General features: G+C 40.6%; 1 protein-coding gene across 1 annotated transcript in view; it reads right to left on the bottom strand.

The window, feature by feature from the left end:
* COL4A1 (collagen type IV alpha 1 chain) overlaps positions 1-27,547 on the bottom strand; it is a 129,982-nt gene that overhangs the window by 8,246 nt on the left and 94,189 nt on the right. Inside the window, exons 25-49 of the mRNA XM_065628273.1 lie at positions 26,282-26,473; positions 25,270-25,438; positions 24,835-24,927; positions 24,632-24,736; positions 23,096-23,193; positions 22,665-22,815; positions 22,211-22,324; positions 21,632-21,799; positions 20,986-21,075; positions 20,226-20,378; positions 17,485-17,583; positions 17,306-17,395; positions 16,293-16,432; positions 15,267-15,393; positions 15,082-15,162; positions 14,236-14,334; positions 13,664-13,714; positions 11,587-11,772; positions 10,781-10,914; positions 7,703-7,775; positions 7,224-7,295; positions 5,128-5,256; positions 3,417-3,515; positions 3,062-3,274; positions 1,190-1,367 (exon numbers count right to left, since the gene is read on the bottom strand). Coding sequence (XP_065484345.1) covers positions 1,190-1,367; positions 3,062-3,274; positions 3,417-3,515; positions 5,128-5,256; positions 7,224-7,295; positions 7,703-7,775; positions 10,781-10,914; positions 11,587-11,772; positions 13,664-13,714; positions 14,236-14,334; positions 15,082-15,162; positions 15,267-15,393; positions 16,293-16,432; positions 17,306-17,395; positions 17,485-17,583; positions 20,226-20,378; positions 20,986-21,075; positions 21,632-21,799; positions 22,211-22,324; positions 22,665-22,815; positions 23,096-23,193; positions 24,632-24,736; positions 24,835-24,927; positions 25,270-25,438; positions 26,282-26,473 — 3,104 coding nt within the window. The remainder of the gene's footprint in view (positions 1-1,189; positions 1,368-3,061; positions 3,275-3,416; positions 3,516-5,127; positions 5,257-7,223; positions 7,296-7,702; positions 7,776-10,780; positions 10,915-11,586; positions 11,773-13,663; positions 13,715-14,235; positions 14,335-15,081; positions 15,163-15,266; positions 15,394-16,292; positions 16,433-17,305; positions 17,396-17,484; positions 17,584-20,225; positions 20,379-20,985; positions 21,076-21,631; positions 21,800-22,210; positions 22,325-22,664; positions 22,816-23,095; positions 23,194-24,631; positions 24,737-24,834; positions 24,928-25,269; positions 25,439-26,281; positions 26,474-27,547) is intronic.

The raw sequence follows: 27,547 nt of genomic DNA, 5'->3' as shown, positions 1-27,547 counted from the left end.
TTTCTCAAAGTCAAGCCCCTCCTGTTCACATCCCATGAACAAGAAAAAAAGTAAGACCAACAAAAACGATAGTCTCTCTTGAGAACCTTGTCCTCAATCTGCCCACTGATTTTCAAGGCATACAAATTTCTATGGCACTAAACCAAAACCAGAGTACAGAGACACAAGATGGATTCTATTATGCAAAATAAATATCAAATGTTTTGCAGTAGAGCCAAATAGTTTTTTGAACATACCAAGATGCCAAGACTACAACCCACTGATGATTTGAATTGTCCTTTCTCTTGGATGGTATATACAGACCGGAGAAAACAATAATAGCCATCTCCACTACCATTCACTTTGTATGGCAGGAAGAGTGACCAGCAAGGGCTGACACATATTAGAAGCAATGAGAGCAATCATAGTAATGCCTATATCTAATGATTATCATTTAAGTTATAAATTGGAGATTCCCTTGGCAGATTCTCATCTAACAACAGTGGTGCAGTTCACCACACTCTCGCTTTCACCTTTGCCTTCAGCACTGGGCGTATTACGCCAGGATAGGTTTTGCCAATGGCCTTAACATGGACCAAAAGTTCTACATGTTGGATTGATATAGAACAGTTATGTCTGATATAAGTGCCACACTTTATGCTAGCTGAGAATCTGGAATGATTAAAAAATAGATGATTGATTTTGCAACTGTTTCCTTTAATTTGGACAATAATGGCTTTATTCAAGCAGTGTGTCCAAAACAATGGAAGAAGCCTGGCAGTCTACTGTATGATAAATAATGCTATCATTTTCAAACAAAAGGAAACTGAACCCTAAAAAGCTTCTAGCTATGTCTAATCAAGGAAAGAATTGCTTTGGACAAGAATTGTGAATAAATTTAAAACTTCTTCTCCGTCAAAGTAAATCATAACTTTTGCAAAACATAATTTCAAAGTAAATCATTTCAATCAGACTCAAAATAGACTACTCTATTTGTTTGGGTTTCCCCCAAAATGGATTTCTTTTTGATCAAAATCTAAACTGAAAACATGCACACTTTGAAACGTTTCATCAAAGGAAGTCAAACTTTAAATTTAAAGGGAGGAAATAAAAATATACAGACTAAAAGTGGTTTCAAAAAAAATAAAGCACCACATGCACTTTTCACAGGCTTCTTCATTTTACAGACACAGCAGAACTGAAACCGTACCTGCTGATGAACGGTCTGATATTATCACCAGTGATAGGAGCCATATTCATTGGCATGGGTTCGGGAGTGGACAGCCAGTAGGAATAGTCGTTCCTTGATGCAAAGTTACATACGTTGTTGATATTGCAGAATAAGAAAGGCATGGTACTAAATTTACGAAGACAACTTCCTGCGGTGCCTGAAATGTTAAGTGAAAGGTTACTTGTTACCCTGTTTTTGTTAAACCACTGCCAACTGCCAAATAAATATTTCCAGGAGCAGCTAAAAAGCAGATGACACTTGCTCTGGAGGGCCCAGCTCTCTCAGAGGAAGTGACTTGTCTTAGTTCCGTAAGGAAGGAACACGGCAAGGAGTAGCCCAGCCTTGCCTGTAGAATGATGGAATAACTTAGGTTGGAATAGACCTCCTAACCCCCTGCCAGTTACATCATGTTCCTTGGGTTCATAGTCAGCTGAGTTTTGAGTATCTCCAAAGACAGAGATTCAACAACCTCTCTGTGGTCTTGTTCCAGTGTTTGAGCACCAGCATGGTGAAAAAGCTTTTCTTTATGTTTCACTGGAATATATCTCATACTTGGGTCCATTGCTTCTTCTGTCACTGAGCCCCTCTGAGAAGAATTTGGCTTCAACTTCTCTACCCTCTCTATAAACAAATGTAGACAGCAATAAAGGCCTCCCTATAAACTTCTGTTAAGGCTGAACAAACCCAGTCCCATCAGACTGTCCAGATCCCACTAGCCATCTTAGTAGCTGGCTGCTGTATTCACTGTGCTGTATTCAATGTCTTCCTTGTTCTGGGAGGCCCAAGTCTGGGCACAATATACCAGATGTGGTCTCACAACTGGCAAACAGGGGAAGAATCACTTCCCTCCATCTGCTGGTTATACTTTTGCCAACAGAGCCCAGTTGGTTGGGCAGTGGAGAGTGGGGTAGTTGTTGCAAGGGTATGCTGCTAACTCATGTTCAGTGTTGCTCACCAGGACTCCCAGGTCCTTTTCTGCAAAGCAGCTTTCTAGCAGCCTGTCTGGCTGCTACTGGAAAGACCCTGTTTCCCTGAAAATAAGACAGGGTCTTATATTAATTTTTGCTCCAAAACATTACTTTTTTACATGTATAGCTGCCTGGACACTATTTAAATTGATGGTTTTTTATGAACTGTAACTAGGGCTTATTTTTGGAGTAGGGCTTATATTTCAAGCATCATCAAAAATCCTGAAAATCATGCTAGGGCTTATTTTCAGGGTAGGTCTTATTTTTGGGGAACAGGGTAGGAGTCAGATGCCAGTCTGTTCTGTTGCACAAGGTTATCTCATTCTAGGTGCACCTCTTTGCATTTGCCTTCACTGAGCTTCGTGAGGTTCTTCTTAGCCCTTTTCCCCAGCTTGGCCAGGTCCCTCTGAATGGCAGCTGTGCCCTCTAGGGAATCAACCGTTCCACCCAATCTGGCATTACCCACAAACTTGCTGAGTGAGCTCTATTTCATCACCCAAGTCCTCAATAAATTCATTAAACAGTATTGGCCCAGTACTAATTCCTGAGGGATTTCACTAATCAGCAGCCACCACTCAGACTTTTGTACACCTGATTGCATCCCTCTGAGTCTGATGGACCCATCAATTTTCCACTCAGCTTATCATCTACTCAGCCAGTCCCTATCTAATACTGTGGAAGACTGTGTCAAAGGCTTTGATAAAGACTTTCTTAAATAAACTGACACTGTTTCCACTATACATGAAACCATTATGTGAACCAGTCTAGAAGGCATAATAAAGCATCAGGTAGCCAAGAATAATTACACAGGCTTGTTCAATACAGTTCTAGAAATGAAAGAAACACTTGGTTTGTAATGAATTCTAATTTGGTCTCTACTTACCCAGATCTTGGCCATGTGCTCTTTCATTGCCTTGTACATAAAGCAAGGAGTAGCCATGGTAAATCAGCCTTGTTCCAAATGGACACGATGGTTCTTCAATGGTTTGACTGTGTCTGGTAACAAGGAAGCCATGAGCAACAGATGGTGCACCTGGTGGGCCCATAGCCCCAGGCAAACCTTCAGGGCCTGGTGGACCAGGGAATCCTCTGGGCCCTGCAATACAAAGAGTCTCCTTTTATCTCTACAGACAGCCGTACTCTGCCTACAACACTTAAGCAGTGAAATCAGATATATTCACATGTAATCTCTTCTGTTATTTTTCTATGAAGAAATCAAGCCTTTGTCATGGGCTTACCTGGGGGACCATAAGGACCAACTTCTCCTTTTTGCCCAGGTTGACCATCAAACCCTGGACTACCAGGTGGTCCAGGTACGCCTGCAGGTCCTGTCACTCCTGTTGAAAAAAAAAGAATAGTTATAACTGGATATTACTTCAAGCTAGTTCTGACTTTTTGGCTTTTAACATAGTACAGCACAGGCAAACCTCAGCAAAAACTAAACTCATGCAGAGTCAGTGCCTGGGTGAGTCACTGTAGCTGAAGTGATTAGAGAAGGAGAGAGAAGTAAGCAGAAAGTGTGCTTCTAAAGTAACTAGCATTCACCCGGAATATGAAAAGGAAGGGCAGGAATCTCTTTCCTCTCTGCTTATCATATGACTCAATGAAAAATTGACTATAAATAAGTAGGGTCAGGAACAGTGGGAAAATCAGTATTCTCTTAGCTTCTTCCCAAACAGGTTTTCAGACATATATTATGTCTTCCCTTTATCAGTTTCTAGGGATGCTTTGAGTCCTACACAAACTCAGTAACTCTGACTTTGGGAAACAGAAGTTAACACCATCAACATCATACCAACATTTTTGTGGCACACCAGAAGCTTTAGATAGTCACAGCTGTCCTTTCTGTGATCACTCAAAAAGCAATATTGTGTTCATGTATCAAACTGACTGCTAGAGAACAACAACAGATCCCATAGAAGCAAACCCATGCTGCGTTCAATCACTGAGATTATTTCATAGCTATTTCCTAACAGACAACAGTTTCAGAATTGTAACCCCACATTCAAGACCAAACTTCCATACCCATTATATTAAATAGAAAGAAGATATTCATTATATTCCACCGTAATTCCCCATCATCTTCTCACAACACAATCAGGATCAAAGCTTTCCTTTTCCCTTAGGGTGGTGAGGCACTGGAACAGGTTGCCCAGGGAAGTTATGGATGCCCCATCCCTGGAGGTGTTCAAGGTCAGGTTGGACGGGGCTTTGAGCAACCTGATCTAGTGGCAGGTGTCCCCAATCCATGGCAGGCGTGTTGGAACTAGATGATCTTTAATGTCTCTTCCAACCCAAACCATTTTATGATTCTATGAATCTTAATAGCTTAAGAACACCTCTGAACTCCCACTCTCCACGTTCTGTGATTCTGAAGGACATGTGTCCTTGTGGCAGCATTTCATTTGTCCTACTCTTCGCTCCATTTTCTTATTCCCTAATGCATTTAAATTTTGCAATTCACCTTTTCTTTATAAAAATTGTAATGTCTAAACTAAGAGACAAAATCTAGGACTATGGAACAAGCTTCCTGAGGAAACACTTTCCATTCCAAGGTCAGGGTGTTTTTCATCATGCCTCTGTTCTCCCAGAGACACACAGTAATTAAGTTTGGATTCGACACTAAAGACAAGATACCATAACAAATGCATTCTGGGGAAAGGATGAGCAGTGTGTTGCAAGTCATTCTGCTTCCTGCTGATCTCAGATACTGATGTGATGACTGCAGAGTGAAAGCCTACAAAAAAATCCCTAGGAAGGCATCTGCTTGTGGGACTCCCTTGGATGAGCTTCAAAGAGAAATACTCTCTTCTTCGTCGCTGACACAATTTAAATGGCTTATAAAAGCTGGATAATATTATACCAAAAATCTTCTAGTGTCTAGCCTATCATTGGTCTATTTTTACATTACTTAAAATGTACTTCTACTGGCAAGTTAGAAACTCTCACCTTGCTGCCCTTTGGGACCTGGAAGTCCTGGGAATCCTTTGAGACCCACTGGTCCTACAGGGCCGGGTAAGCCAGGATCTCCTTTAACAAGCTGAAAAGCACCTGGTGGGCCTGGTGGGCCTTGTAAACCTGCCGAAGTTAACAGAAAATCAGCATGTATTCAGTACTGCACAATCAAATAGTGAGAAAACAATATTACCCTTTATGCAGTCAGACAATAGACAGAGCCTATAGCTATGAGACTACAATGTGTCCAAGACTTTACATGCACATTGAGGAGGGTCATGCCTGTTAAGAAGCCAAACCCAAAGTTGACTGAGGGTAGGAGACAACGGGGTGCAAGGCACAACGTGGGAAACAGACTGGGCTGGGCCTCTGCGACTGACAAGTCTCTTGTAGCACCTAAGTAGCTGTGCGTGCTGCTGCTAAAAACCATATTTCTACCTCCTACATTCCAATCTCTCACCAGACAGGACAGAGCAGGCCCACAGATGCAGCTCTGACCAGAAACACTGCAGCCAGGGTGAGCAAACAGGGAGCAGCATCTGTTGAGGGTGGCATTTACAGTTTGTGCAGCAGTTTGCTCAGAAGAGCTGCACGCCCTGCCAGTTATGGGGCTGCTGCCCACTCTGCTCACCAGCAGGTTTAGGCTTCAGCCACAACAATCACGTCAACTAACTAATGGCTGCGCAAGCCTAACCAGAAGCTTCAGGTCTCCAGGGAATTAGAATTAGAAAGATGACGTCTTTCAAAAGAATTAGCATTTTTTAAGTTGACTCTTACTAAGAACTATAAGGAGACTGACCTCCTGGAAGAAAATGATGTCCACCACTGCAACTGCAAGGCTATGGCTGAAACCCAAATGGAAGCACTTCAGCCTATCTACACTGAAGTCTCCAGGCAAACAGATCTCCCAAGATCTGAAATAGCTGCGCAGACCTTAGGCTGCATGGAGTTCCCTCAGCAGGTTTGTGGATGACACCAAGCTGAGTGGTGTAGTCAATAGGCTGGAGGGCAGGGATGCCAGCCAGAGGGATCCTGACATCCTTGAGAAGTGGGCCAATGTGAACCTCATCAAGTTCACCAAGGCCAAACGCAAGATCCTGCACCTGGGTCAGGGCAATCCCCAACATCAGTACAGACCGGGTGATGAAGGGATTGAGAGCAGCCCTGCGGAGAAGGACTTACAGATATAGGCAGATGAAAAATTGAATAATAGCTGGCAATGTGTGCTCACAGCCCAAAAAGCCAGTTGTATTCTGGGCTACATGAAAAGAATGGTCAGATGGTGGAAGAAGATGATTTTGCCCCTCTGCTCTGGTGAGACCCCACCTGGGTACTGCATCTAGCTCTGGGATCCCAAGTAGAAAAAAGACATGGACCTGTTGGAGAGGGTCCAGAGGAGGGCCATGAAAATGATCAGAGGGCTGGAGCACCTCTCCTGTGAGGACAGGCTGAGAGACTTGGGGTTGTCCAGCCTGGAGAAGGCTCTGGGAAGACCTTATTGTGTTCTTTCAATATATAAAGGGGTCTTACAAGAAAGATGGAGACGTTTTACCAGGATCTTGACTGACAGGACAAAGGGCAACAATTTCAAACAGAAAGAGGGTAGATTTAGATTGGACTTAAGGAAGAATTTTTTTTACAGTGAGGGCGGTAACACACTGGAACAGGTTGCCCAGAGAAGTTGTGCATGCCCCACCATTGGAAATATTCAAAGCCAGGTCGGACGGGACTTTGAGCAACCTGGTCTAGTTGCAGATGTTACTGTCCATGGCAGGGGGGGTTGGACTAGATGACCTTTGAAGGTCCTTTCCAACCGAAACCATTCTATGATTCTACGGTTCTAGAATACCATTTAAAGATTCTAATAATGACAAAACCTCAGTATTGATTTTTCAGAGCAGTAGATAAATACACTCTCTACCCAGTACTAAAATCTAATTTGACCATTTAAATGCTGATACGATAATATCTGGTTTCACATTCTACCTTTTTACACTGAATAAAAGGGAGAAGGAGATATCTTCTGATTAGTCACAAATAACCGTTTTAACAATAACATTTTGGAAAAAAAGCAAGTCTTTCTATTATACCTTTAGATCCAGGAAGACCTTGGTCACCTCGCTCACCCTTAAGGCCTGGGAAGCCAGGAGATCCTTTTGGCCCTGAAATCAAAGGAAATATTTACATGAAAATTCAATTATTCCTTGATTTGGAAGGATATGTGCAGAATAATCATGTACAATCCCATGATCATGTAAGGGCCACAACTTTATTTGCACAAGTACTTTTTAACTCTTTGAAAGAAAAAGATACAAGCGACAGCACTGTCACCAAAGAAATGATGATTGAAAACAAATTTTTAAAATTTAATTAATAATACCTCCAAATTATAAGAATTATAAAAAAATCTCAATCTTCTTTCGTGCTTTTTGATGCAGCTTTCAATGTTTGGTTTCAATAATTTGTAACATAGGGTGAACATTCTTTGAGTATCTTTTTTGGGGAGAGGAAGGATATGAAAGAGACATCTTTGCATACTTTTTAGGAATATGGCAAATTTTCTTCTCACCTGGAACACCTGGAACTCCTGGAGGTCCCAAATCACCCTTTTGACCAATATCTCCTGGTAAACCAGGACTACCCTGTATAAGAGAAAATGTAACATATAGTTATCCTTCACTATTATGATATGATTCTCAAATAGGCTATGTATTGTTTAGAAACTTATAAAAAAATTAATATAAGAGAAAAACCATTAAGTTTAAGGAATGGTTATTCTCTACCACGATCAGAGAAGCTACTCTTATAGGAACAAGCATGACACCTTTTTCTTACTATACTTTTTTTTTGCCTTACAAAGATACAGATCAGAATAAGGTCTCACTAACAGTAAAGCTAATAAAAAGGTTCTTAATCACAGACCATGTTGTTATGAAAAATGTCAGTAAGCACAAATCTCAGCAAATACTAATTTCAGTGCAGCCCCAGCAGTTGGTTCCTAGTTAGATAATTAATTGAGGTAATTCTAGACCACAGCAGACTTGAAAACTTCTTCGTTCACATGTGGAATGAAAATAAATGTGCTCAACAATTTACAATCCTATGAAGATTTTCACTTTTCAACAGGGCTAAAATACTCAAAGACTTAAAACACTTCAAACACTCCTCCTTCTGCCTTCACTATTATAAACTACTCCCCTGAAATTAATGGTAGCAAGTTCATTGTAGCATCACTTCAAGGAAAACCAATCCCATATTTCAAAAGATTCTGTAAATAGTCATTTAAATGACTGCCAATTTCCTTTGCTTCTTCTGTCGCAGACCATCTGCAAAGAGCTTGTAAGTATAGTTTCTCCCTGGCTGAAGCAATGTCAGTGATAGTCCCCCATATAATAAAATGTGGAACACAGGCAGAGGAAAGAAACAAAATCCCTTTGCTAAGGAACTTACTGATCAGAGGTCAGTGAAAAATAACACCAAGGGTGGGATTCATCTCCTCACATTTGGAGGGCAATAGAATAGACACGCACAGGAGTGATTTATCATTTGACATTATATTCTTATATTGAGGTGAGAAGAATGGCTCCCTACCAACATCTAATGCTTTCCACTGACTGCAAAGGGAGAAGAGATGACTAGCTCAAAAATGGATGTCAACAGTGAGACTTTCAAAGTTAAACAAAAGAAATGCTACCCTCAGAGTGGTGGGACCTATTAATGAAGTAAGATTCCCTGGTTTGCTTCAGTCAAATAGTCACAGTACGCAGGATTGTTTAAAGAAATAGCCTTCTCTATATATCATAGCATTTAAACTTCTATAGCACAAACTAGGAGGGCTAACATTCATTCAGAAGACAGTCATGAGTCAGACAATCTCATTAAAAGACTTTTTTAATAACTGTGATAAAATGGAATTATTTATAAAAGGAGTTTATTGCAAGCTTTCCATCAAAATACTTTTTCCACAACAGTATGCAGTTTCTTAAACTTTTTTTTTTTTTTTCCTCATCAGTTATAGCTTGGCAAACAACATTTTGTTTTGGATCTCTTTCAAACAGAACAAAACTATTTCAGTTAGTGAAAATGATGAAAATGTTTCTTTTCTCCTCCATGCTAAAATGCATAGAAAAACCCAAGGGATTTATTTGTATTTCATGGTCTGATCTCTGCATTCACTTTTTTTGGATAGGATTTTTGGACAGGCTGTGTCACCCATATTGTAACAAAATCTTCTTTTTGATATAGGTTACCATGTACCTGGAGATGTGTATGAGCAATTGAGCTGTAATCATGGCAGGAGCCTGTCACACTGGGGAGGATGAAGACATTAGAAACCCATCTTAGTATGTATTGCTAGAGGAAGTTTACTATTGAAATAGGTTTCCATGGAGCATTTCACACTAAGTTAACAACCCAGTACTGTGCATTGTGGCTCAAGGAGCGTAAAACATTTTCTTCTGACCGAAGGCATGAAATCAAAATCCTTTGGCACTGCCCATTCTCGATAAACAAACAGTTTTGGATGGGAATATCAACATGTGAAATGCTTTAGAATTCCCAGGGTACAGAAATTTAGCTCTCTGCAGAAGTATTGTAAATTCTTAGAACAGGGAAAATATACTGGAATGTTATTTTTAAATTTACTATCTTCAAAGCTGGTATGCTATGGTATGGTCTCAAAGATAAAAAGGCATAGCCAAGATCTAGTGTCAGAACACTGAAGCAAATCCTTAATGTCTCTGTGAAATGACTCCTGGATGTAGAAAAGGATACAGTAGATCTCTGTGTTATCAAGAATAATGTGGACCTTTTAAGTCCACTATCAGTATCCCGCTTTTCACATCAGGACGTTATTCCTGGGTATTCCTTCCTTTTGTACACTAGGAAGTGTTCAGTCATACCTACCTGCTTTCTTTTTCCTTTTTCCATAAATTTTATTATTACTGTTATTATTTTCTTAGAAGGAAAGAGGAAATGAGAAGTTAAAATACAGAGCATATTTTTTCAGTGTGGAAAAAGGCAGTGGACACACCAAGAGAAAGAGTATAGAAGACCAACTATTCTGGCTGACTGTCCTATTCTACTTCATTTTCCCTATTATACAGAAAAGGGACTGGTTTAGATCAGGGAAAATGAATAATATATGACAACAATGTATTAATAGCATTGCCTGTTTGTATTTCTAAATCAGTAGCTATATTTCATCACTGTCAGTACTGAAAGTGCACTTTATTTGAAAGGTTTCATAACAAAACCAAACAGTTCAGGTATTTTCAGAAGGCAATTCATCATGAAATATGCAACCTTTAAAATTAACTACTAATGCATTTGCAGGATTTATGGATGTGCTGCAGCCATCCTGTACTGTTAATACACTGTAAATTATATTCTGGATGTTGTATGTCACCACTCACTATCTATAAATTTCTAATAAGTTCATTAGATCACTTGGGCTTATTGCTAGGCAGCCTTTAATAGGAGAGAATGGAAATGTTTTCAAACTGACTTTACTATGTCAGCAGTGAGTCCAAAGGCACTTTGAGCATAAAGCATCATTATTTTGGACAAGAAACACCTATGATTAATATACCCGTTAATTACAAGAACCAGCTTTCAGCAAATTTGGAGAGCACTGAAAGGAACTTACTGGCAATCCCTGGAAACCCGGATCACCTTTGACTCCTGGACTCCCAGGAGTCCCAGGCCAGCCATTGCTCCCCTGCTCTCCTTTGGCCCCTTTCACACCTGGGGGTCCTGGTGGCCCTGTTGGACCTGGTAAACCTACAAACCAGAAGAAGAGAGTATTCAGTGGCAAACTTTGTTCAGAGTAGTCCCTGATGGAGAACGAGCGGGTTTAATCTACAGATGGGCAGAACCAAAGTAATTATCATAACATTTCAAGAAAATAAGTCGGAGAATCTGTTGCATGGAGGCCCATATGACTCTCCGTCTGACTGGACCTGTATCATTTATCAGTCTGTGGCTGACGGAAAACAGTGGAGAGTTTTCTATATGTGCAGAACCAACAGGTGGTATGTTCTCAGGTGTGAACCTGCTAGAGACGTTGCAGCTCTGCTCTGCTCTCCTCCTTCACCTCTACCGCAGGGCCACGGCCAAGCTAAGGCCACGCTGGGCCATTTTTAAACACATTAACACTCCGGGACATAGGAACATACAGCCATGGCTGCCTCGAAATAGTAAATAAAGTCCAAAGGGAAACATGGAAACGCGAGGCAAACTCCTCAACATCAGAAAAAGACTTCTGGACAAAACCAGCTGCCTGAGGACATAAAATCAGCCTGTGCTAGGACATAAAGCCAAACTGCCCATGGAGGGGAGCTCTTCTCTGATCCGTGAGGAGACGATAAACGAGGATATGTAAAACTGATTATATTATTAATTAATTAGGTGAATCGTGATTAACATCAGTATGTTAACAGTGAAGAGAACTACCTGGAAGGCCAGGTTGGCCCTGGGGTCCTCTGTCTCCTTTAGGGCCCTCCATTGCACTTCCCGGTAGCCCAGGAAGCCCTTGGCTGCCCTTGGGGCCCGGTGGGCCAGCATAGCCTGGTTCTCCTTTCAGGCCTGGGATCCCCGGACTTCCTGGGGATCCTGGAAAACCCATGTCACCTTTCGCACCTAAGGTTTGAAACAACCCCCAAAAAACATAGTTAGAGAAAGGATCGCGGCCACTGGAACTTTCTGTCTTACATCCGCTCATAGTAAACTTTATTCCTTAAGAAATATCAACCTTGCCTTTATACTTTTGTACAAGAACACAAAACTTGAGGCAAATTGTATTATTTCCACATTATCACACAAACTATGAGAAAAAGAGTAGTTTGATTAACATATCTTTTCTTAGCTAAACCACTCACTGGGCTATTTTAATTCACTCTAAAAATAGATGAACATTCAGCATCTCTCTATCAGTCCTTCCACAAGGAATACAAAGCCTCCAAACCCTTACTCCATTACAATTATTATTGTCATAGCTGAGTAATGGATGCTTTGCTTGACTAAGCACAAAAGGACTTGCTCCTGGACAAAGAGGAAATACTCTTTTTACTAAAATCTGGATTTAGTCACTTAGTACTTACTTTCAGGCTTGTACAAATAGTTAACATTTGCAATTGAGTCAAATTTTAGATCACGATTGAGCAAAAAGAATATAGGTTAGCTGGTATAAGTACAAAAATAAGAGAAATAAAATTCATAACGCTATCACTGGCTCATTGTCTAAACTGAACACGGTCTTTAAATCCTGGACTTGTTTTTTGGAACTACAATACATTTGGAACACGAATGATGTCAATTGGATATCTATTTACTCTAAAACCAGATATTTTAAAATAAGCTGTGCTGACAAAATGAGATGGGTGAGGTGAGAAAAGTGCTCTCATAATCTAGCATTCTACATGCCTTACTGAGTTATGATTAGAAAATTTGCTTATTAAAATAAGTTCTCTAATATTAGGGCTTTCTCAGCAATTAATGACTGTTAATTAATCTGAGATGGTAAATAAAAATATTCTAAATTCTGGTTTATCACTTTTAATTGTCCACACAAGTTTCCTGTATTTATGAATGAGGAAGGGTATTAATGTTTCAAGCTATGTAAGTTCTTCAAAATCTGCCATGTCGTATTAATTTCATAGATGGACTAGTTGAATCTTTTTTTTGTTTTCTGGGTTCTGAAAATTGAAAATCCTTTAATTGTACACAATTTTCTTCATCAGCAGCAGTTCAATATTTCTTCACTACTGCATCTATTGCAGTGTAGTGTCTGGGACATACTTATAAAATGGAGCATGGTGCAATACAGACACCTTGACCAAGCACTGACTCAAGCCAATCAAGCCATTCTCACAGCACAGTGTAGTGATACACTTTGCAAAGACCACAAGTGGTCTTGAAATTGTGACAGCTATGTGCCTGTACCCAAGCTAATAAGTCCTGAGCCCAGGTAATAACAATTTTCAGTAAGATCTCATCAGGTCTCTGCTATCTTTCACATGTCTTCACCATGCTCCTGTGCATAGCTTAGACATGCTCTGCTGAGCTATAGAGAATAACTATTTTAGCAATGAATAAAATTGCATCTGGGCTGCACAAAAGACTCATGTAAAAAAATTACTGCAGTATCCTGGCCATGAAACTACTGTATTTAGCTGTCTGGTGCACAGAGCCTCACTAGACTTTGATTCTTGCAATATTAGTAGGAAAACAGAAATATTTGGAGTCAAAAGCACAGCACACAAATACAGGAGTTATTTATATTACCTCATCACAGCACAGCTTGCAGTAAATTCCACACTACGAATAATTACCTATTTTAGGGCATATCTAACTCATGTCCAAGATGCTGTCACTGTAACAGAAATTAGTATTTGAGCCTCTCAGAGCTTCTGCCTGCTCTGAAAAGGCCAAGCATGTAAAAGAAGGAAGCAGAAAGTATGTCTGAATTACAGAATTATGTTTATATTATGTTGGGAGGGAGGTTTGCTGCTTGTTTAAAGAAGTGTTTTACCTTTATCTCCCTTTGCACCAGGAAATCCTGGAAGTCCTCTACCTGGAAGACCTGTAATGTAGAGGTAGCAAAAAATCAGAAGAGGGGACAACACTTAAAATTAACCTGTAATGAACAAAACTCTATTAAGCAAATATAAAATCTAAACAAATGGTTTATGCACAAGTTCTTCAGGGCAGAGACTGTCTTTGTTATATATTAGTATTGTATCCAGTACAATAGGTCCTGTATGATTGAAAATGCTACCGTAAGAAAAGGCAAGCCTGCTCCATTATTTCACAGCTAAGTTGCAGTTTGAAATTAATTCCAAAACATGCCAATTCTTTAAAGTATTGCCAGCTTTTGTGAAAGAAATTCTTTCAAGATTACACTGATTAAACACAGTTACTCATCTAAATGATCAGCTTTACAATTATGATATTCAGTAGCCTGCACGACACCAGACTAAATTTAATTTCTAAGGTTCCACCTAAAGTACCTCAAACCCAGCACACCCCTCTACCGGCTACTCTTGTATTCCCTGCCTCTGTGCATTTTGGTACCCCATAAACTTAACATGACAGTCACAGTACCTTGTTCACCCTTTGCACCAGCTGCACCTGGAATCCCATCATAACCTGGTTCACCTTTCTGTCCAATGGAACCAGCAGGACCCGGAATGCCAGGTTCACCTGAAAAATCATTGCCATTTTCATTTCAGCGATGAATCATCAGACATTTTTTTAATACATTATTTTCCTCTAAAGAAAAGCGTAATTTATTATTTTGCTCCCACAGAGACAAAGAAGATACTTGCACGATGACTTCAGTGTGACTTTTCTCTGAGGTTACTTCTGAATTAAATCAGGGTGAGACAGGGCTCAAGTATTACAGATTTTGACATAGTTAATTATCATGAATCTCAATGAGTTTAGAGTGCAGGAGCTCCAGTAAAGACTTGTGAATAGCACAGCCAATTGTCCAAAGAGATGGTATGTCCTGCAGCCAGTAAACTAGCAACACAAGGCTCCAAGTTCAAAGAAGTTGTTTTAACAGCAATGGACTTGCTCTCCTCCCTACTCTGTTTCCTCTTCAACATCTGTGTAATGATGCTAATGTGGTGATTCAGGTTTGGGCCCAGGGATCAACTTCATGTTTTTTTAAATGAACTCAGAAACAACAGAACTAATGGCCGCAGCAACAACCAGTCTTGTGGAAGGTGGTAAAATCTCTTCCACAAACAGTGCAAAAGAAATATTAGCTCCACTCTACACTGACTCAGATTTACCTGGGTAACAGCACTATCTTTTTTTGCTTATGAAATGAAATACATGAGACAACACAAATGCAGACCACCACAGTATTTGGTTTAGCCACTGCCTGGAGGTGAACAATACTTTAAGCACCATAGCATTTGGTGCTTTATATTTCTTTTCTACCTGGTTCTCCTTTTAAGCCTGGAATGCCACTTAAGCCAGGAAGTCCTTTTTCACCCTTTTCTCCATGGCGGCCGGGGCTCCCTAAAGAAAGGAAGAGGACACGAGTTTACATGAGAGACATCTGGTACAAGTTTCACATTGATTTTTCACTGCACTTTCTGATTTATTAAGGCATAAACACTTACCTGGAAATCCTGCCATGCCAGGGGATCCTTTGGGACCTGGGGCACCCAGCATTCCAGGAAGTCCTACACTACCCTTTTCACCCTTATCTCCAGCCAAGCCTGGACTACCTGTCCTTCCTGGTTCTCCCTAGAAGAAGTAGCACATGTAAAATCCACACATTAATTCTGAAACAGCTTTTTCTCTTTGCAATAGTAGATGTCACCCCTCTTATCCATCAGGCTTATAAAGCATTTCATTCTTTTTCCATTTATAAACAGAGTAATTTAGGATTAAATTTGGCATTAAATTTCACTATCAGAATTATTGACTTTTCTAGCAATTGCTTAATACCAATATATGAAAATGAGTAGTTTCCTATGCAATTTTATGATGGGTTTTACAAAGTCTTTTCAGAATTAGCCTCCTAACTTACTTATTACACTTAATCATCTTCAAAAAAATCTTTTTTTAAGTCTTAAGTGAGTTGGCTACCAGATTAGTATGTTTTATTTTTAAAATTTTTACTTATAAATTCATGATTAGTCATTGTATTGCTAGGAAAAGGAATGTGAAACAAATGAGAATCCTAATAGAATACTATTCGAGATTAAATTAACTTTACAGACAGTATTAATACAGTTCTCTTTTCAGTAATATCTGAGCATTTTGTAGGTTTTTTTCAGCTTCCCAGTATCTTTGTAAAAGTACAGAAACACTATTTCAGTGTGGTTATTTGCTCTGTTTGTAAGAAATCGTTTTCACTTTATTTACTTAGTATTTTTAAAAGTTCTTCTCCTCCCCCACATTTCTTGCACTGTAAATCAGCCTATTCTGAAGAGACAGAATAAATAAGAACCCTGGAGATAACGGTTCCATCAAACAGAATGCATCTAAACCTGCGCATATGCGCACCTTTCAAGTTTCTCATCAGGTATCTAAATGAGCATAACAGAAAATACAACAAAATAGCTTAAAGGCCAACAGCATCTTTTCAAATGAGGTACTTGGTAGAGATAGAAAATTAAATCTTTAGGGGTGTTAAATACCTTCTCACCAGGAGACCCTGGAAAGCCAATTCCAGGAAAACCTGGTGCTCCTTTGTCTCCTTTTTCACCTTTTTGCCCAGGGAACCCTGGTGTGCCTGGTGAACCTGGTACTCCTGGGAGACCCTTTTCTCCAGGTGTTCCTAGTAAGAAAAGAGGAAAAAATGGGTGTATCAGAACTAGTGGCATCCTAGCAGTGTCGACAATGACTTTTCAGTGTTGCCTTAGCTATTCAGAGCTAGAAAAGCAATGTAACTCACTAAACCAGCTGGTAAATTAACTTTTGAAATTCCCTCTCTAAATGGGACTTTTTATGTGAAGATGAGCTCTCCTCCTAAAAGAAGGCCATAATCTTAGATTCAGACTAAACATAGCTCTTGCTAAAAATATGAATTGAATAAAATTTTATGTGGATTGGAATAATTTCTAACAGGACCACAGTGACAAAGAGACTCTGCTGTAACAAACTCTCCTGTCCCCCTTTACCATTTCAGTCTTTCACCTTTGATTTCTGTAATACTCCACACACAAGGCCATCTGAGTGGAGACAAAGTTTCCGTGTTGAGATATAGGTTCTTCTCCATTCTGTTCTTTACTAATCCCCTCAGCAACAACACTCCCCTCCACTACAGTCTGTAACTAACATGCGGTACACAGCAACTCACCAAACATTTTAGAAGGGGGAAAATGCACAAGAAGCTTAACACAGTTCACATACTAGCAGAGACATAGACAGACTAACAAGTATCGCTTGAACAACTGCACTGCCTGCAACAAATACATTAATTCTACACATCCCATTAAAGAAATTGCATGTAGAAACTTAGGAAATCATCCCATTATTTGTATATCAAATAGGGTTCAGAAAGCAATGTCCCAAAAGGCTGAAGTTCAGACATTGCAAATAGTACAACTGTTTAGTAGATCTACACCAACGAATATTCCATACAGGTCTCTCATAATGTTCTATAATAACTTGAAGAAAACAATAATAAGAAATTCCCAGCAATCAGTACCTGGCAAACCCATTTCACCAACTGATCCTTTTTGTCCTGGAAGTCCCGGATCCCCTGGGTACCCTGGGGGACCCTGATCACCTTTTGGTCCTATAGACAGCAGAGAAATTAAGAGTCCCATTAGTTAAGGTGGTTTAAAACAGCATGTGAACAGTCTCTGTTGCTACCTTCAGACATACCTGGATGTCCTGGAGTACCAGGTTCACCATCCCTCCCTGGAATTCCTGGGTCTCCATATTCCCCTTGTAACCCTTTTTCTCCTGTTGCTCCATGGTCCCCTGGATATGAAGAAAACAAACACAGTGAGATCAGTTTTATCAAAATTTTACTGTAATGCCATATAATAATCCTTCTAGTTAATTTTTGATCACTGTTCCTTCTCTGCTGAACAAGGAAATGGCTGAATTCAAGCTTCATATGTTGTACAGTAGAGTGACGCTTGAGTAAAACACAACTGTCCAGTTACTAAACCAGTGCTGAGGAAAGGCTGCAAACTCTTACAATTTTACAGATGTCTGTGCAAATTACAAGGCAAGTTATATCTTTAAAAGAAATTGCAAGTGGACATGAGTTTGCGTTAGATTAATGAGTTACTTCAGAAGTGCCAGACAATATCAGGTGTTAACAGAAATGATTGATTTGTTCACAACCAGAAATTTGCTGTTCCCCCAGTCCTATCTAATGTTAAAGCATCCTCATCGTTCCAGAAGGCTCCTCATCTTCTTCTGTGGTGTGCCTCTTCTCCAGCCTTAAGGTCTAAGCTTTTTGGACATAACCCTTTCTGTCAGTGTTGCATATACGTGCAGGACAATAGGTTACTGAAGACAGCTTTCTGAATATTTTTAAGTAAGCGGATTTTATTATAAACATCCCAAGGTGTCCAAAACCATTTTTTTTCATTCAACACCACTGACAATCTTCCATAAAAATACTGTGTCTTTTCCACACAGTTTGTATTTCAGAAGCTTATTTTTCTCTGCTGACACTAATTATCTTTGGGTTGAAGAGGATGAGATGGGCAAAATAAGAGCAGCAATTGGCAGGCTGTAGTCTGTTTGGAACCTGCCTTTCCAGGCTGTGTGAGCCAGGCCAATGGGCAGACTGTGAGGGGTCAGGAAAGGGTAGAGCACACAAGTCTGCAAGAGTGCATTTTAAGTGCTAGAGAGTTGATAGAGTTGGAAACCAAAGAAATTAACCATTTGAATTTCTCAGCAAAGGCTTCTTTATATGCATGTAATCAGTGTGGCTACTTGGATTTCTGGAAAGGAAATTATCCATCAGTCAACCTACAGGCCAATAGTAGATAGGAAAGTAGTGAAAAACAACCTATGTGGATTTGTTTTAAGGCTTTTCATACCATCATATACATTAAGATCAGAAACAAATTAGAAAAATCAATCTAGATGAAATCTTTATAGGCTGGGAGCCTCACCAAATACAAAAGTGCTCGCAGAAGCTGCATCTCAGCTTAGAGGCAGATGCACTCCACTTTTTATCTTGCCCTACCTCGCAGTCCCTGGCTGTCCAAGCCGGGAGGCACGGCCTATCCACAGGCCCATGTTTCTCTGAGACCCAGCCAAGGCACATGAGCCCAGGTCTCATTCTGACAAGTAGTCAGGATGTGGAGATAAGATTGGGAACTCCCCTCTTCCCACAGTTCAAATGTAACTTAGTGTAATTATTGGTGATTCAGGGCCAAACTGGAAAGGAGTCTCAAGTCCTGATCCCAACAGAGAATATGCTGATGAAATGTACAGATGACACTAAACTGGAAGGATGTGAAAAGAGGACAGGATTAGACTGCAGAAAGACTTCAAAGAGTAAAAGTTGAAAGTCAACATCATGAAATTCAAAAGCAGTCCAGAAGTAAAGGACTAAGGATTACAGCTAATCACAGAGTCGGCTGCTGTTTCAGTAAAGGGAAATTTCATTCTTGCAGGGCCTGAGTTGAAACACTTCACTTGTTTCAGCAAAGTGCACTCTAACAAGGATGCAACCAAATAGGGGAGAAGTCAGAAAGGGTAACAAGAATTATAATCATTTCAGAAAAGATGATTTACAATGAAAGGCTGAAGGATATGGTTGAGTGAAATAGAAGACTACATGATCTCAGTAGCTCCTTTCTAAGCCCTACACTTCTATTTTAACTAAAACAGTTATAATTTATTTTAAAACTCTCATAGGATTTTAAAACAAAAAGTAAATCATAATAAAAAAAGGACAAGGAATGAAAATACATAAAATATACACTATTTTTTAAAAGAAAAACAGGAGAGAGAATGGTCCTAACTAAATTTTCATGTTGCACTAAAAATAAAAATCCAATAATGCATTGTCAAAAAAATCTAATATCTCTACCACCGTTAAGTTTCTAAATAGAAAGTTGATTGCCTTTCTCCTGCATATTTGCAGATGTTTCTAAACTGACATAAATTGATCTCTTGGTTATCAGTGGCATACATGTGTGTCATTCCTGAAAATTCTTCAGGTCACAAAGAAAAATGTGTGCCAAAAGAGGCCCTTTTTCTCTTACAGTATCAGTTGGTCTTCATGGCCTCAACAGCGTTTTTGCTTTATGTTTTAACTGAAAGACACCTTTTCTCTTCTGGCAAGCTCTAGTTTCTACTTCTGATTTTTTTTTTTTTTTATTTTGAGACAGTCTTCTGATAAAAGAGGTAAAATGGATTTTATAAGGACAAACTGAACTTCTCCCATCCAAACAAAACCCTTTCTCCCTGTGGTTAATCTTTCTTTCTATGGAGTTGAAAGTTATTGGAAAAATATCTGCATTTGCTTTGTGAAATTATTTCATCTTATTTTAAAAACTGTTGTCTAGAACTAAGATACAACTGGACTCAAGGCATTGCTGCTTAACAGTATACGAGTGTTAATTACATGTGTTCACAGAGACTAAAGTTACCTTTTTCTCCTTGATCTCCCTTTTGGCCTTTGAGACTAACCATGTCCATGTTGTCCATCGTTCCGGGTTTTCCTGGGAGACCGGCTTCACCTTTATCTCCTTTGACACCAGGATCACCTTGTGGTCCAACTACACCTTTGAAACCTTGGCTACCTATAAAGGAATAGCACAGAATACTACAGTGCCACATAAAACTTCGCAAAAATATTTAGTAGACAACAACAAATGAAATTAGCTATTTATCCAAATTTTGAGCACTGAATACCATGCTCTGGAACATGTCGTTTATCTTGTACAAAGTTTTTTTTACCATGACTTCACAATAGCTCTGTCAAGAAAGTTGACATATTTTTCCAACTTCACAGCCATTAATTTTAGTCTCTCAAAACAACTGGCATAAGAGTTTGGCAGTAATACAGGGCATTATTTGAAGGATTTAATTAAAACCTTTCTGCTGGCTTTTTATAATTTCAAACAGTATTTTTCTTGGAGTAATACCTATAGCATCCTCGCACCTAGCAAACCCTTACATTGTTGAAGAACAGATCAAAAATCCTGGCTCAGTGCCCAAATACATGACAGCTCCTAGGATATGGCTTTCCAAATTTCACTATTTCTACACTTACAGGGAAGTTATTTGACATAAAACACTCCTTAGGCCAAGCATACTCCTTATATTGGGTCATTTCCAGACTTGTCTTCTGTTGGGAAAAAAAGGTGGATTTTACAATTTTGATTTTGAGAAAAATCTCTTTCTTACCTTTTTCACCAGGCAACCCTCGATCTCCAACTGGTCCAGGAGTTCCTGGCAACCCAGGAGTTCCCATAACTCCCATTTCTCCTTTGAGTCCTGAAACCAAAGTGAAAGAGTAAATAACAGAAATAAAGCAAGCAATGTAAAGCAGAACAAGAAATGGAATGATGTACTCCCTATCATATTAGGAATTGCACTACTTAAGGAAAAGTGGGACAAAGAAAATGATTAATCTAAAATAGCCTGACAGAGAAGACAATAGTAAAAATAGTGTTATGAAAACCAGAATGAAACACAGTTTGTAATGGGTTTTTGACAGATTCTTAAAACTTCCTATTACAGTAAATAATGCTGTGATTGATAAAGGCATTACTAAAACCACATTCTGTCACCGAAACTTTGCAGAATAACCCCCTTCCATTATTACAGGCTGAAGGCTTGTTCCTGCAAGCTGCTGGATTTGATCCACCAAAGGACTTGAGCAGCAGTTCAGTTACATGTGCACAGAGCGGCTTTACTGACATCAGCCCGTGTGCTGTCTCAAGCCTGGGCTCTTTGTTGGTCAGTTCCTAACCCAGTGAAAGATCTTGCTACCACAACTTAATAATACAGTTGTCAAAGGTGCTGGTTTCTGAGGGAAAAAGCTGTTTACCTGCTGATCCTTTCAGTCCAATGTCCCCCTGCGGACCTGGCAGGCCAGGTAACCCCACAGACCCTGGTACTCCAGGCTGGCCCTGGATACCTTTATCCCCTTTTGGTCCTGGCATATCTAGACCTGGGATACCAGGGAAGCCCCTTTCTCCTTTTATTCCAGGAAATCCTAGGAAAAACAAGAGAGACAGAATTAGTCCTTAATGGAGCATAGGGAACACCATTAACAAGAATACCTGATAACATCCACCTGTAGTTCAGAAATTATATGGCAGGAAGAACAAAGACTCAAAGCCAGACAGCAGAAATAGTCCTAATTTTCTAAGTGAGGCTTTGATCCTTCATATGTTACCCACCGATGACCTGACGAGACCGAACAAAATGGCAGGTTTTTCTCAGGAGGCCTCACCTGCATTTTGGAGCAGACGGAGGAACTCGCCAAACATGCCCCTCCGCTCCATGCACCCTCACTGACCTCATACTGCAAAACATCTCACAAGCAACGCTTTTACCAACGCCGATATCCATTTATGCCAAAAGCCCGCTCCTAAGCACTGTCATGGGTATCTACTCCTCTCACCTGGTGGTCCCTGGGGTCCCGGCTGCCCGGTGGGTCCTGGCGATCCCTGGGGGCCCAGCCCTGGCGCACCTGGGGGGCCCTGCAAGCCCTGCAGTCCTGGGAGGCCGGGGTCACCTGCGGGGAGACGGAGACACAGATCAAGTTTCCTTTCATGTTGTTTGAGATCTTGTTTGCTGTGGATGCTAGGCAAGGTGTTTTGGGAGCAACTGGCCAACAAGACCTTGTTTCAGCCTCTAAAACCTCCTGCCTGGGCTCGGAGGAAGGGTTGCTCCTCACTGCCAGCATTTGCTGTCGCTGGTTGGCACAAGAAAATGAGGGGAAGGAAAAAGGGCAATACCCTGAGATATCGGTAGGATATCTCAGTGGTGAAGATGCTTTTCACTCCGTCTATGGGGGAGGGACTTTAAAAAAAAAGAAATAGAAATACAGAGCTGTATTTTTCTGGCAACATTACCTCTGAATCCTTGCTGCCCAGGTATGCCCGGGAAGCCTTGCTCGCCACGTAAGCCAGGCAGTCCTGGACTCCCCTTTTCTCCAGGGATGCCAGCCGGGCCCGGGGGGCCTGGCAACCCCTTCGGGCCAGGGAGACCTACACCAGGTTCACCCTAGCCAAAGAAACACAACCGATCAACACATCAAAACCAATAATTAATTCACTGACTGTATTTGAATCACTCAGAGCACTATACTGACTTCAGGGGGGAGCTGTAAGCTCTTTAGCATTCATGTTAAACGTTCATCCATTACTCTGTTCCTTTGTGTGCATAGTGGGAAATATAAGATGAAGGACAGTTTGGTCAACTTTTTTTTTAAGAGCAGGATCTTTTCACACATTCCTGTTAACATGGGCAGTTACAGATAACCACGTCAGCAGCTGACACTTACTTTTTGACCTTGTAGACCTGGTACACCTGGCAAACCATCCAGGCCAGGAGTTCCTGGAGTCCCCGGCAGACCAGGTGAGCCAGGCTGACCTTGGAAACCTGTAAACAAAACAAAATTCACATCGTTACTGTCTCTGCCTGTAAATGTCCTCTGCTGTTTCTTCAAGTCTCTAACTGAACTATCCACATCCTCACGGGGATGTGTTTAAAAAGCTCTGTGTAGTCTTTTATGTCAAACTTCTAGGGATGCCAGCACCCAATGTCTCAACAGTTTCAAAAGCTGAGCTTCTTGCAGCATTTGGATTCTGACGAGATACAACAACCCAGAAGACATAAATGCTGAGTGTCTCCTCTTGAATTAATAACTTGTGGGTTCATGTAATTGAGAAACATCCTGTTTGGAAAACTGGGTTCCCAAAGACTTGTTCAGAAAAGGCAGCTTAATGTGCCAGGCATCAGACTGAGGGTTATACAACTAAATCCACCTGTGAATTAACACCTTTTGTTCAGTATCTGTCATGTGACATGTCCTGCACATCCCACTGTGGGTTGCACACAGGAGGTTTCTATGCCACAGCTGGCCCATGCACTGCACCTTGGGAAGGCAGGAAGGAATACATACAACATTCTACAAATCACTTAAAGATAGCACTCACTCAACACCAGCACACACTCAATAAACTGACATGAAGCTCCTCTCCCAGGCAAAGGTCTCAGGGAGTGGGAAATCCAGCTTTTACGCTAAGCCCCAGGAAAGTCATTGGGCAGAGCTGAATTCAAGGAAGGGCCCTTGAAAGAAACTTATTTGATATGTCATTCCTTTCTTGCTGGCATCAAACAGAATACAGCAATCCTTTTTCTGGATGCAAGAGACCTCTTCTGTTCAGGTTCATCCCATGCCAGTCTTGAAGGAACTAGAGGTGGTCACAGGTAAAGATTTACCCTTTCTCCTTGTTAAGTCTTTCTGACCTTTCCAGTTCGTTGGGGTGTGGAAGCGTAATAAATGAAATAATAATGAAGACACACAAGAATTCTGGGGGTTGAGGTGGCTGCTGAAAGACCAACCATCCAGCTCTAAATGAGTAGCAGCACTGTGAAATACATCTCCCAAAAATCCAAAACTAGAATATGAACATTTAGACTCCCTCTAAGCTATGTTCATACCTTGACAATGGCCATGTAGGGAAGACTAAACTTGTGCTGAGTAAGCTGGTATTCTAAGAAAACCACTCTCAGCTGCCTGGGACACAGCAGAGCTGCTAGCTCTGGCCCAAAAATGTTTTGTCAGCGTGTTTTCTGACCAACCGCACACAGTGCTTCATCTCCCAGAAAGTCATCTCATCTCTCAGCAACATCAGTTGCTGTAATGTAAGATGTTGTACTATATCATTTTATATTCTGGCAGTAGCTCTGACACTGTCTGTATCTGCACTACATCACTGCACAAAGCAACCTTCCGCAAGGGAGGTTCTTCAGCTGCACCTCACAAATCTCACGCAGCCATGGCTCCATCCACACTGCAGTTACACCAACATACCTTTGGGTCCTGGAGGTCCAGGGAACCCTATACCTGGCTGCCCAACAGCACCTTTTTCTCCTGGTAGGCCGGGTCTACCTGGAAGCCCAGGATACCCTTTGTCACCTTTGCAAGTGAAAACAAGACAAATGTTAATATAACATCTAGCTTCCGGGGAACAGAGCCATTATGATCATCAGATAAAGATTAACAGGCTACTGTACCTTGGGGTCCAGGGAAACCAGGTGGCCCAGGAAGACCATCCGCTCCAGGAGGTCCAGGGAGTGGTACAGTTCGTCCTGCTTCACCCTTTGCTCCTGTGAATGTAAACATGTATAAAGTACAGGAAGCAATGAAATTATAAAAGGGCATCTCACCCAGTAATATTAGTCTATCCATCCCATTACAACTGACTTGTTATGAAGTTTTTTTGTGGAAGATTCATTGAAAACTAGGATGAACTCCATTTAGGATGAACGTAAATCATCCCATTTGGCCTAACAAACTCTCCAGGTAAACTTGCAATTTTACTGCTGAAAGCAAACACTTATTTAAATTAGGAAGTCTTTTTATTTAAATTTTAAATTTCAGTGATGCTCTTAAGTTGTACCACTTAAAGGGCATGTTTGGTTTTTTTTTAAAGCATACCACAGAATTACCTGGAAGGCCTGGTAAACCTGGGGTTCCAGCAAAGCCTCTGTCTCCTTTGTCACCAGGTAACCCTGCAGTGCCTATCCCAGGAGGGCCAGGAAAACCTCTTTCACCACGTACTCCAGGGAATCCAGGTTGGCCAGGGGGACCACGTTCTCCTTTCAAGCCAGCTGTACCCTAATTTTTGGAAAGTGTAAGTTTACTTCTTGCCCGATTGGCAAGACAGAACACATAGTCTTCACTCTTTGAAAATCTTGTAACTTGGATTTAGCACAAGTATCCGTAATGCTGAAGAAAGTGGAATTTTTATCACCGAGTTCAATGGAAATAGAACTGGGTTCCATGTGGAATAGCCCATGGAAATCCTATCTAGCGTACAATGCAGCTAACTGGACCGTGTAGGCTGTGTTCCCAGTGGTGGCTCTGGGAGCAGATGTGAGCACCGCATTCAGCTCCACACCCATACCAGCTGAACTCTCTGTCAGCGAAAACTTTGAAGCATTAGTTTCCATGAGAAGAGATGTATGCTAGAACAGAGCTGAATCTTGTCTTAACAACCTCTACTTGGATAACTGCGTTCCTTCAATCACCTCCAGACATCAGGTAAATCATCCATGCCAGTTCTCACTATCAAGCTGTGAGAAGGGGAGAAAGGAACAGAACTACTGTCCATGCTCACAACTTTGTGGGGGAAGTAACCTTGCTCTATAGTCCTGAATGCTGACTACATTTGAGTCGGATTGCTTATCTGCATGACACGTAAAAAGAAAGGGTAAAAATCTAACTCTGAAATAGTCTTCTCATTAGTTCCAGGGAAACTGGAATCTTCCTCCAAGGAAGAATAAACTACTCAAGGTAAGGACAAGATGTGGAACAATGAATGAGGCCAATGAACAAAAGCATTCATAAGGGCATAAAAGCATGTGAATTCTCATCTGAAAGGCAGAATGTATAGGACAGTATGCAAACATAAATTAACACACAGTAGGACAACATGTAAAGATAAAGAAATACACATACCGATGCTCCTTTCGGACCCTGGAGGCCTGGCAATCCATCTTTCCCTGGTCTGCCTTCTCTTCCAGGAGTACCTGGTTGTCCTGGGAAACCAGGATCTCCCTTTTCACCTTTCAGGATAGAATCGTAAGAAAAATCTCCTGGTTCTCCTTTTGCCCCAGGGCTGCCCATAAGTCCTGGAGTGCCGGGGGGCCCCTGAAATTTCATAAATTCAGATGTCATCAGTTGCCCTACCAACCCTTCAACTGATACAAAAGGGAACAAATCTTCAGAAGTAAAAGAACAGACTCACATCAAGTAAACCATTAAGTTTTCGATGCAGGAGGTCAAATGAGAATATTTTCCAGGACACAGCAGTGTGAATAAGGAATTAATGCAAATCTTGTCTTGACCATTTGGTCATTTAGCATATCACATGTATATCATTTGAGATGGCACATATAAACTTAACACCACTTACACAAGAACTGCAGACCATGACACCTAAAAACTACTCTGAATTTTTAGTAGACTACCCCCTGGATTTCAGTTGCACCTATTTATACAAAATCGGCATCAAGGAAAATGAGGCTTTTAAAAAACACATTTTCAGAGTTAAACTGTCTGCCCCAACCGTTAAATGCTGAATTCTGTAACACTGTGGAACCTATTTCCCTGATGCAAATGCAACAAAAGTATCTCTGCATTTCCATGATAATTTACAATACCAGCGGAATAATACTAGTACAGGAAAATAACGCTCTTCCAGTATGCAAAACCAAACTCAGCCAAATTTACAGGTCTAAATTGCTTATATAAGCCCCACCCATTATTTTATTTCTTTCAAAACCTTTTAAATCAACTATAATATTCAATATGTAGATTATCTACAAAATTAAATTAATTGTCTTATACAAAACTCAAATGTTATTTGCACAAGAGCTAAGGCTAATTGAAGGCTGAAAGCTTCTCCTTGGGTAGTTTATTTATGACATTTGGCTGATGCAAATACATGTTTCCCTTCATTACTAATGTTCATTTATTTTGTACAATTAACAATCACTGTCAGCTGGTACTATCAGAATACTACACACATGCTCAGAAAGGAGTTCTGTAAGCTCTTCTGGGAATAAATTACCTACCTAATAGTAAACCTATAGGATTTCCAGAATTTAAATTTTTCTCTACGTGTTCTCTAGGACTTGTATGAACTTTTCTCATAGGAACAGTCTCCCTAATTCCAGGTGAATCAGAGGGTAGTAAAGCACAAACTTCATGGGCAATGTTCAC

The sequence above is a fragment of the Caloenas nicobarica genome, chromosome 1 (assembly GCF_036013445.1).
Source record: "Caloenas nicobarica isolate bCalNic1 chromosome 1, bCalNic1.hap1, whole genome shotgun sequence".
NCBI lineage: Eukaryota > Metazoa > Chordata > Aves > Columbiformes > Columbidae > Caloenas > Caloenas nicobarica.
This window is presented reverse-complemented; position numbering and strand designations above follow the sequence as displayed.